The 10,590-nt window shown below is 62.8% G+C and overlaps 4 protein-coding genes across 4 annotated transcripts; 2 read left to right on the forward strand and 2 right to left on the reverse strand.

Annotated features, from left to right (window-relative positions):
* Nucleotides 1–59: 59 nt before the first annotated feature.
* Nucleotides 60–1,664, reverse strand: PLICBS_007248 (phospholipase C type enzyme; the record flags this gene model as incomplete). The annotated part of the gene is made up of 2 exons (XM_018320670.2): nucleotides 60–1,076; nucleotides 1,134–1,664. 2 exons carry the CDS (start codon nucleotides 1,662–1,664, stop codon nucleotides 60–62), a joined length of 1,548 nt encoding a protein of 515 aa, XP_018180567.1.
* A 2,641-nt stretch (nucleotides 1,665–4,305) lies between these two features.
* PLICBS_007249 (uncharacterized protein) lies at nucleotides 4,306–5,156 on the forward strand (the record flags this gene model as incomplete). Its single annotated transcript, XM_018320671.2, has 3 exons — nucleotides 4,306–4,897; nucleotides 4,969–5,021; nucleotides 5,130–5,156. 3 exons carry the CDS (start codon nucleotides 4,306–4,308, stop codon nucleotides 5,154–5,156), a joined length of 672 nt encoding a protein of 223 aa, XP_018180568.1.
* A 731-nt stretch (nucleotides 5,157–5,887) lies between these two features.
* On the reverse strand, nucleotides 5,888–7,390 carry PLICBS_007250 (uncharacterized protein; the record flags this gene model as incomplete). Its single annotated transcript, XM_018320672.1, has 3 exons — nucleotides 5,888–5,910; nucleotides 5,969–6,836; nucleotides 6,902–7,390. The coding sequence occupies 3 exons, from the start codon at nucleotides 7,388–7,390 to the stop codon at nucleotides 5,888–5,890; spliced, it is 1,380 nt and encodes a 459-aa protein (XP_018180569.1).
* Nucleotides 7,391–9,394: 2,004 nt separating this feature from the next.
* PLICBS_007251 (uncharacterized protein) lies at nucleotides 9,395–10,459 on the forward strand (the record flags this gene model as incomplete). Its single annotated transcript, XM_018320673.2, has 2 exons — nucleotides 9,395–9,505; nucleotides 9,578–10,459. 2 exons carry the CDS (start codon nucleotides 9,395–9,397, stop codon nucleotides 10,457–10,459), a joined length of 993 nt encoding a protein of 330 aa, XP_018180570.1.
* Between the last annotated feature and the right edge of the window lie 131 nt (nucleotides 10,460–10,590).

Below are 10,590 nucleotides of genomic sequence, written 5' to 3' on the forward strand. Positions count from 1 at the left end.
GTAACTTTGAATGTTCGTGAATGTACATGCCAGCGAAGGAGCGGGCGAGTCCGAAGGCATCATTGCACCTTGCTTGGCGTGGTCGGACTCGAGACGTCGCCCTCGGGCCGGGACGCAAGCGCCAAGGCCCTTGCGTTCTCAACCTCCCACTCAAACTCCTTGAGCCTGCGGATCTCAGACGAGAAGAACAAGAGGGCGAGCAGGCCCTCGACGACGCCGGCGGCGAGGACCAGGCTGGCGAGGAGCATGAGCAGGAAGGCGACAAAGTTGCGGGGGCTCCACCACACGGCGACGAGGCAGCCGACCCAGACGACGAGGGAGGCGTAGAAGCGGACCGCCCGCCAGCGGCGCTGCGAGCGCTCCCGGACAAAGTACCTGCGCGTCATGGCGAGCATCTCATCGTAGGCGGAGATGGGAAGGGCATCGTGGTCGGTGTTGGGATGCGACAGGAGCTGTGCGTCGAAGTGGGAGACGGTCTCGTCGTGGCCGATGGTGGAGGGCAGGTTGTGAAGCTTGAGAGTGGCAAATACGGCGAAGTGATCGGACAGGGAGACGTGAAGCTCCGGGTGGCGCTCGGTGAGGGCGACCGAGGCGGCCTTGACCACCCAGCCGCGTCCGGACGCAACGTCGCCGGTGGAGGCAAAGATGTAGTCGAGGCGCTTGCCGTTGATGTCCTGAGCTCCAGCATCGACGGGACAGGGGTCGCCGGACCGCAGCTTGTTTTGCCGGTTCTTAGTCCAGCGCCACGTGTTGTACAGGCCATCGCTGGTGCTGCCGTTCTTGGTCAGGTTGTACTCGGCGGTCGGTATCGGCAGGCCACGGTCTTTTTCAAGGTGGAAGTCGGCGGGCCCAATCGAGCTGTCCGGGTGCAGCACTCGCCAGACATCACGGACCTGGGAGCGAGCGGTGATGATTTGATGGGGCAGGGAACGTGGGTACATGTTGAAGTCTCCCAGGGCTACAACGAGGTGACCGCGTTGGCAGGCAGCGCGCAGGAGCTTGGAGATTTCCCATGCTTGGGCGGTGCGGTGACAGAGATACGAGTCATTGGGGCCGCTCTCATACGGAGCATGGGTCTGGGCTCTGTGTCAGGATGTTTGTCTCACGATGTGGTGAGACGGGGTGAAACTCACATGAGTGTTGAAGACCTCGACGACGTCCCGCTCGCTAGGGCCGAAGCGCACCGAGGCACAAGCAACGCCCTTGCCGACATACCAATCACCCCTCCAAAAGGCCGTGGGGCGGCCATTGAGGGGATACGGCACCATGGAGCTCTCCTCGATGGGCCAGCGGCTCAGGATGGCGAGGCCACCGCCAAAGGCGCCGCTGTGGTAGAACTTGGCATGGGGCAGGATGCGGCGGGTGGCATCGCGGATGGCGCGGTAGTCGTCCTGGACCCAGCACTCCTGGAGACAGACGATGTGCGGCGGGGGCTCGAGGCGGGCGATGTGACGGCCAATCTCGAGGAGGCGCGGCGTGCGCAGGGTCGAGATGTGGAGGAGGCCCCAGCAGTTGAGGGTGAGGAGGTTGAGCTCGTCGGGGAGGGTCCAGGAAGCGGCCGACTCCGATCCCGGGCCCCGAGGCGGGCTCATGCCCGTGCCCATGGGAGCGGGCAGGCCAGGGGCCGGGCCTGCTTCGTCGTCGTCTGCGCCGGGGGCAGCCATTGCCTATCTGGAGGGAGCTCTGCGGGCGGCGGCGGCGTCGTGGAAGGACGTTGACATTGAGCGGGCAGGTTGAGGCTAAAAGCGGAAGCTGTGCATCTCCGGGCGGGGCGTCGACGGGGCCCCGCAGGAGCTTGCGAGCTTGCGAGATAGCTAGCCGTCCCCGAGGATGCGATTGCGCGATGCAATCTGACGTTGGGGGGGGGGGGGGGGGGGGGGGGGGCGCGCTTGCGGGCGCCGATGAACGGAGTGTGCCCCTGATGAGTGCGTTGTCAGTGAGATTGGTGAGAACCGAGCGCGAGAGGAGAGGTTGCGGAAGCCCGTGAGGCTGAGTTGTAAGTTGTAACTGGAAATTTGGCAGACGCTGGCTGGACATGGACGCCGCTGGGGTGGGGCCAGCGGCCTGCTCGCCTAGGTTGGCAGGCAGCGTGGCTGCTCCTTCCTACTCACCCTGTGAAGCCCTTCCGTGATTGCAACGGATACAAAGTACTTCGTAGATGGCAAATGCAAGGCAAATTGACAAGTCGCCAATGGCCAATGCCCCCCGTGCTTCTCTTTACTCGTACACCATTCGAGCTTTTCATGCCGCTGGAATCTCACCGATGAACGTCTGTGGAACTGCCCCAGGCTATCTAACATCTCGTCGAGCCGTTGGAACCTCTCGAACAGTTCGTCCTTCCGCAATCTCGGCCTGTTCGAACCTCTTTTGCCTCTTCAACCACGCGAACACCCTTACGAACCCCCTCGACCCGTTCGACTTCCCCTGTGCCTGTCTTCCCTCTCGCGCCCGCGCCATAGGTAGGCCAGAATCACCCGCCGCGAGAAGATAATAGAGCCTAGATGCAATACTCGCCGTCTATGACCCCTTTGGCAATCCCCGTCTTCCTCGCATCCATGTCCGTGTCCGGCTGATGTGACCATCACGCCACGACCGCCAAGTTGGCGACAATTCACGTGAGCGGCCTGCCAGGCCGTTCAATATTCTACGAAAACAGAAAATCAAAACGTGTGATCTCACTGCGGAGCCTGCTCGCGGCTTGCACACCGAGCCGGCCCGGCGCATACTACATCCGTCCCTCCGTCCACCGCGCGCCGCACATAGAGTACTGTACATGCGATCACAAGCCAAGCCAACGACCCACCCCAACCACAGATGCGCAGCCCGCAGCCCGCAGAACCAGAAAAGACCATCGCCCAAAGCTCGCCCGAGCTGCTGGATTCCAGCGGATGGGGTGGTCCGTGGCGGACAGTAACGTAAAAAGTCCCCTACGACCCCACCCGTCCGCTCCGTTGCCGGACCTCTCGACCCCTCGACCCCTCGAGCCTCCCACCCTCAGCGTTCTCCAGCGGGCGGCGAGCCTGACGGCGCCTCCAGCTGCTCCTCTCGAGCCCCGCCTCCCTCGCCGAGGCCGCTGCCGTGGTGGACAGTGTACCTGCTTGGAGGATTGTTTCCCCAACGCGCTCAGACTCAGCACCGGGCGCACTGAGCCCCGTGCCCGTGCTGCCCGCGCGCGCGCCCCAGAGCCTCGCCGCCTCTCATCAGCATGGCTATATGCATTTCGGCTGCGGCATCGATCTGACGGCAGATCAAACTGACCATATTACCGACGACGTCAGGGAAAAGACTCCCGGCGAGACAAGGTCGCGACGCCACTCTGGCGCTCGATGACGACAGGACACTCTGTCTGCCTGGACTATGTACAGTGAAGTACGCTCAGGAGAACCGACGCGTGCGATCTAAGCCAGACGCCGGCTCTGCTGGCGGCAGTAGTCGCACTTTTGCGCTACATGGGAGCGCTCGTACGCCCCGCCCGAGCCCTACGTACGTAGGCAGTCGATCCCGAGTACTGGTACATTTCGCAGCGGAGTGGATGGCTGAGTGGGAACGTTCGATGCGAGGGGACAGCGGACGAACCACGGCCCCCGCGAGACAGGAAAGCCCACTGCGGCCTCCGATCTCCAGTTTTAGGGGGGGCGCTCCGTGGCCTCCATGGCCTCCCAGTTTGGCAGCCCGGCCGAGAGGCAGAGCGCACTGGCAGGTCTGGGTGACCGTTATCGCAGTGGCCGGCCCAGCTTTTCCTGTTGCCCATAGTAAAATGCCATGTCGCAGCCGCCGTCCTGCCCGTCTGTCTGCCTCTGGTCTCCCGAGGCCTGCCACAAATAGCCGCCCGGTTGAGCCGTGTGTGGGAAATACACCTCATATATCACACAACCTGCCCTTCTGGCCGTGCGGGACTTGCTCCGTTGCCTGCGCGAGTATAAATCTCGCCATTCCGCGTTCCACCCGTTTCTGCCTCACTCTCTGTCTCGGTCTCGACGACGCTCCTGCTTTGCGCATTTTCACGTACATTCCTACCCGGCTGCTTTTCTCCGACATCGAAAACCCAAATTCCTCGCCTCCCGCATTCCAGACGCTCCCGCATTCCAGCCTACCCGAGACATTTCCGGCGGTCTTCCAGCGGTCTCTCCCACCACTACCACCGCCGGTAGAATACCGCGAGCACCCCACGCGACAGGCAGCACGCTCACTTACACCGGCCGCCCGTCCGCCAGCCCGCCCGCCTACCCGATCTTAAAAGCGAAACCGTCCCCCGCGTCTTACGGCGGCCGCCTCGGCTGGCCCCCCCTTCCCTCTTTTTCGAGAATGAACCACATCATCAAGCAGAAGATGGAAAACCAAGAATTCGTCCAGATCGCGACGCTCACGTTCCGCCCCGCGCTGCAGGCCGACGGGCCGGACCGCCCGCCGGCGTCCTTCTACGACGTGTCGGCGCAGGTGCAGGCCGTCCCCGGCGCGAGGGCCGTCTACCTGGGCCAGCAGATGGAGCGCCCGGACCACTGGACCTGGGCCGTGCGCTGGGCCTCGGACGCCGCCCTCGACGCCTTCCTCGCCTCGCCCACCTTCACCGGCTGGCTCGCCGACTTCCGCGCCCTCACCGACTCGTACGTCTTCACGCGCGCCCTCCTCCGCGGCGACGCCGCCGCCGCGCTCGGCGCCCCCTGCACCGAGGTCTTCACCGCGTACGGCGCCACGAGCGACTGGCTCGACGCCCGCATGAAGCCCTTTGCCAACAACGTCAGCGCCGGCCGCCTCGAGGGCCTCCACGGCTCCGCCTACGGCCAGTTCGACCTCCTCACCCAGGGCGGCGTCGAGGCCCCCGCCGGCATCACCGTCAGCTTCATCCTCGGCTGGGACTCCAAGGCCGTCCACCTGAGCCACCGCGGCGAGGGCAAGTGTACGTTTCCCCCCTCCTATACTGTCTGTTGCTTCGTAAAACGTACATTGCTCACACGTGCTCCTCCGCAGTAATCGACAACAACCTCCACTACGTCAACGACGACCGCAAATCAACCGACATGGTAAGAAGACCCCCTCCATCCATCCACCCAGCTGCTACTGTCAACCTCCCCCCTGCCATCCGCGACGTTGCAACGCGCTGACCCGATGCCCTCTTCCCCCGCCCGCAGTACCACGTCATGCTCAAACGACTCTGACCCCATCCCACGCGTGCCCGCCTGCCGATTGGGGGAACATGAGAGAGAGCCAGCGACTGATTTCCGGCTGCCCGAGGGACGGCCTCAACATTCATCATTTTTAGCGGTTGCCTACTACCACACCTCCTTCAGGTATTCTGTCATCTTGGATAGCTCAATCTATCTTGGACATGTCGTCCCCTCCTGGCTCACCCGAGCCTCTGCTAGGCAGCCAGCCGGCATGCCAGGTACAAGACGACCGCACCCGCCCAACGCCATGAGAGAACCGTATGTGCTATTTGAACAAAGTACAGGAGCTGCCAGAAGATGCCGGCCGCGCGTATATTCCCTTTGGCCCCTTGACAAAAAAGTAGAAGCAATCGACAACTGTCGAAGGAAAAGCTGCCCCCCTGCCATATGACCCTCAATCCAGTAACCACCTCAAGCTGCCGTACAGTCCTACTGCCACCTGGCAGTCGAACCGCCCTGTGCTTACAACGGCGGTATTGATGCATTGAGCATTCGTGCGGCGGGCATCGTCGGCCGTAGAGCAAGCCCCGTGGGCCTGGTAGAAATTCGTCTCGCGTTGCCGTTACGCGAGGTACAGTAGCAACTCGGTGGATGTCCATCCCTTTCCCGTCCATGCCACCAAAGCTACTGCTTGTTAACCACTCAAACATGCGCCCCTCGTCCTCCGTCTTCCGCCCTGTAATCGGCATGCGCTCGTGTGCGTCTCGCCTCGACTCGCCCGATTAGATTCGGTGCTTCTCGGATTCTGATGTGTGACTCGTTAGAAAGGGAGTTCACCCTCAATGGGGGGACTTCAGCCATACCAAGGCGAGAGTACAGCAAGTACAGAGCCATTCGGTTGCACTCTTCGGTTCCGGTGACCGTCACGAGCCGTTCATTGCTATTGTCCTGCGGTTCGTTAATCTTGATCACACTGCCGCTGAGCTGGCGGATTTCGTTGATCTTCTGGCCACCCTTGCCGATGATGGCGCCGACCATGTCATTGGGAATGTAGATTTGCTGGGTGACGGGTTGGGCGCCGGGCATGCCGCCTGGCATAGGCTGACCCTGGGGGCCACCGTGAGGCTGCGGGCCGGCGTGGTGGGCAGCGTGAGGTTGGACATGAGGGCCAGCACCATAGGCCGGCTGGGCACCGCCATAGTGGATAGGCATGGACGGGCCAGGAGGAGGAGGTCCCTGGGCGTAGGGCTGGTGGTAGGGGCCGGGAGGCATGTGAGACCGACGCTCTTGGTTGCGAGCGTAGTTTTCGGGACGACCGTAGTGTCCTCCGGACGGGAAGGGGTTGTAGGGGACAACCTGCATGCCGCCGGGAATGGGGCCAGCCGGACCGCCGCTGCGAGTCGCGTAGGCCGATGAAGCCGGGCCTCCGAAGCGCTCGTTGAGTTGCTCGACCAGAGTGCTGCCGACATAGTAGGTGGCGATGTGCACGGCATCGGCGACGCCCATGACGACGAGGGATCGCTCAGTGGAAAAGGGCAGGCATGAATCCGAGGCGTTGAGCCGGGCGCCAGAGGCATCCTGGATCTCCTTGATTCTAGCACCGCCCTTTCCAATGATGGAGCCGATCAGAATGTGAGGGACGAGGAGACGAAGGGGGTACGTCTTGGACGCAGTCGTCGACTTCTCATTGAGCGGCTCATTGTTCAGCGTGCGAATGATGAGGCCAAACGCCTGTAGGAAACGAGTCAGCTTCTATGCACACGTACGGGAGGTGGCGGGGAAGGGAGCAGTCGTACCTTGGCGACGGCGTCGACAATGCCGCTAACGGTCAAGATGCGTTCAACAGCGCCCTTTTGGTAGTCGCTGACGGTGCACTTAGCTCCAGAGAGCTTCCGGATGTTGGACACATTTTCGCCGCCCTTGCCGATGATGGTGGCAGCCTCGGGACTGGAGATGATGGCTCGGATGTGGATCCAAGCGGTCTCGTCGTTGACAGAAGCGTTTGCGGTCGGCTCGGCAGCGGCAGCGGGCACCGCAGGGACAGCGGTGGCCTCGGCGGCGGCGGCGGTTGTGTCTTGGTCAGGCTTCGTGCCGTTGGTGGTGTCGCTGGCGGCCAGGGTTGCGTCGTCGGAAGGCTCCGGGACCTCGGCCTCAAGCTCGCTCTTGATGACCTTGTCCAGGGCAGGACGCTTAGCGTCTGGTTGATCGCCGGCGCGCGAGGGGGACGAGGCCTCCTCGAGAGGGCGCTTGGCCGACTGGGTGGGTTGCGTCGGCGAGGCAGACATGGCTCCTTTTTGTAAGAGCTTCACAATAGTCGTGAACGGGGATAAGGTCTCGTGGAAGCTGGTCTGCTGGTAATGGCAGGAGGTTTAAAGGCCTCGTGCGTCTCTCTATTCTCGTCTTATCTACACTCAGAGGGTTTTCCAAGGAAAACGTGCTGTGTGTAGTGACGAGGTCGCTGGGGTCGGAATGTGTCTGTAGAACTCGTGAAGTGGCCTGACCGGTGGCGCGTGGACGCGAGAGGTCGGGGCAGGATTGAGCAGAACGACGGAGCGGAGCAGAGCAGAGCAGTGAAGCGTGGGGTGGTGAAGGATGCGACCAAGGGTGATCCGTTTCTCGACTCCCGCTCAGGCGCTTCAGCACTTGTTCTGTAGACGCGACGTTTGAAGTGGCGCGCGAGAGCCCAGCTTTCTCCTCTGGGTGATGACCCTGTGGACGGTGGTGGACTGGAGGTGGCGGGTAGGCAGACAGGCTTGTGAGGATGGAGGCTGCGAGGAGACGTGAAGCGGAGTTGGAGAGGTCTTGCAAGCAGAAGAGGCAAGGTATGGCGTAAGTAAGCGGCACAAGGAGAGATTAGAGTTGTTGCTCCCAAGCAAACCTTTGTCTGTTTTCGGTCACGGCCCGCCTAGATGCCCCACGGCGGCTGTGGCAGGCACAAGGAACGCGGGTAGAAAGTCAAAAGTAAAAAAAAAAAGTCGCGGAAGGGAAGGCCTGGCCGATCCTGCAGCTGGAAACTGATTGCCGGACACAAGAAGAGTCGGAGGCGATGGGCGCAGGGAAATGGCGCCGAGCCGAGCCTGCAGATGTTTGCTACAGGTCCGAAGAGGGCGGGGGGGAACGATACGATGCCGCGGCGCGATGAAGGAGCTTTGGGGGGCAGAGAAGAGCGTTGGGCTCAAACGAGACACAAAGGTAATGAAGGGGGAGGCGACGAGATGGGGGTTTCCTGGTGGCCAACGGGGGTTGATGTCGGTCAGGAGGGCACGTCGCGGGTGCGTTTTGGAGATGAGGTTTGGTGGAGGTTGCGTCGAAACGAAGGCGTTGGGTGGGCGAGGAGATATGCCCACTGTGCGGCGGATCACGTGGGGGCCTGCAGGCGCGGCGGATTGCTGGCTGAAGTTGGCGAGTTTGCACTGTGGTGACGCACCGTGTCCTGCATCAGCGCGAAGCACGGCTCAGCAGTGGCGCCTGAGGCAGGACGGGACGGGAGGTGCGGAAGGCGGCCAGGCGGGTCACGGATGGAGCTCCAGTGCATTCGGCTGCAGAAGCGTTAGGGGGCCCCAGCGCCGGGCAGAGGCAGGTGCGCTCCACAGTGCCGAGAGGACGCAAGCAAGCGCTGAGAGGCGAAGCGCTGGGGGGAGCCGCCTGCCAGCGCTGCCTCAGGTTAGGCCGACTGCTACGCTACCTCACTTCGCCATAGCTTGGGATCATCCCGGCAGTGTATGCCTTCTTACAGACAGACTGCAATGTGATGAATTGGTAATAAAACGCCGGTGGTTCAGCGGCTGAGAAATGACTCGCCCTTTTGAGTCTTTCTTTGCGTCGAGGCTAGAGGTGCGCAAAAATGCAGCTCGCAGCTCGTATGGAAGCAAGCAAGCAAGCAAATGACAAACAGCACGGCGCCTGGACCTGCCCGTCGGCGGGTGGGTCAGACACTACGCGGGCTGCCAAGGCAGGACAGGAACCACACAGCACAACACCCGGCGCTCATTGTTAGCAACTTGGCAGCAGCTTTGCCTTCCGCTTGCATGTCGCAGGCAGTTCTGCAAACCTCAAACCATCACCCTGCTCCCCAGGCACAGATAGCCCGTCTGTCGGGGCTAACGCAAAGCGAGCGGGTCACTCGGCTGGGCGTCCCTGTCCGCGCATGAACTGCGGGCGAGTTTGACGCGCGCGTTGAAACAGGACGCGACGAGGGCCTCCCTCTGCCCAGTGCGCGCGCGCTCCTCGCCGACTCCCTCTCAGTCGGCCATCGTGGGCTCCCCCTTGCTGCATACACAAAACGCGCCATGGACGGCAGGGCGCGCAGCGCGGAGGCGCAAGATTATGCCGCAAGCTTGGAATACACGCTCAAGGAGCTGCAGCGCAAGGTCAAGGAGCACGAGACGACGCTCAACAAGGTGCGTTCCCTGCCAGCCCCCCTACCGCGACCGACGCACAAAGAGGTTGACAAAGAGTTGCGTTCGTGACAGCTACGCTCCAAGCACGATGACACGGCTCTGCTCTCGCCCCACGCGCAGGCCAGCGTGCTCAAGTCGGCACTTGAGGAGGTGACCAACTCCGAGCCCTTCCTCCCCTCCCCGGGGTCAGTCCTCCCCGCCCTGGTGGCGCTGCGGAAGACGCACCGGACCATTGTAGAGTCCAAGGCCTACCTCGCCGCGCAGGGCTCCGAGACGGACCGCGTGCGCAAGCAGCTGGAGACGAACCGGGCGGGCTTGCGGGACCAGCAGCTCCTGACGGGGGCGCTCGAGGCGCGCATCCAGACGCTGCGGCACGAGATCGACTCGGGAGCTGCTGGGCGGCCCGAGGATGGCGCCAAGAAGAGGATGGCGGAGCTCGAGGCCAAGAAGAGGCGCTACGACGCGGGGACCAAGAAACTCATGAAGTCGCTGCTGGGTTTCATCGACAACCGCCTCGCGGCCATGCTAGCGGCCGAAGAGCTCGGCGGGCCCGTCGTGGGCGATCTCATGGACATTGACTCGGACGACCTCGCCGCGGGGTTCAATGCCGCGGGCAAGCTCAAGCGCGTCAAGGAGGGTGCCAAGGCAAACGAGGACAAGCGGCAGCGTCGCATCGACGACATTTGGGGCGCAGGGGGAGGTGATGGAGACGGCACGACAGCAGCGGGTGGCGAGGACGAGGTCACGGCGGCGGGGAGGGAGATGCGGGCGCTCACCGAGGAGCTGCTCAACGCGCTGGCCGAGGCCAAGGGCGACAACTCGGCGTCGTACGTGCAGCTCGGGCGCGAGTCGGCAGCGGCGCGGTTCCTGGTGCGGTCGCGGGTGGCGCAGTTCCATCCCAAGGACGCAACGAAGCTGCGGCTCGTCGATTTCGGCCGCGAGCTGGAGGATTGAGCGGGCCAGGCCCCCACCACCACCATCGTGTACGAGTAAAGGTATTGCGTCAGCCTCCGGTAGTGGTAAGTGCGAATGCGATCGATCACGTAGCAAGATAATGCGACTACGTATATCCACTGGCGACGGTA

This window comes from Purpureocillium lilacinum (genome assembly GCF_023168085.1).
Source record: "Purpureocillium lilacinum CBS 284.36 DNA, scaffold_5, whole genome shotgun sequence".
Taxonomy (NCBI): domain Eukaryota; kingdom Fungi; phylum Ascomycota; class Sordariomycetes; order Hypocreales; family Ophiocordycipitaceae; genus Purpureocillium; species Purpureocillium lilacinum.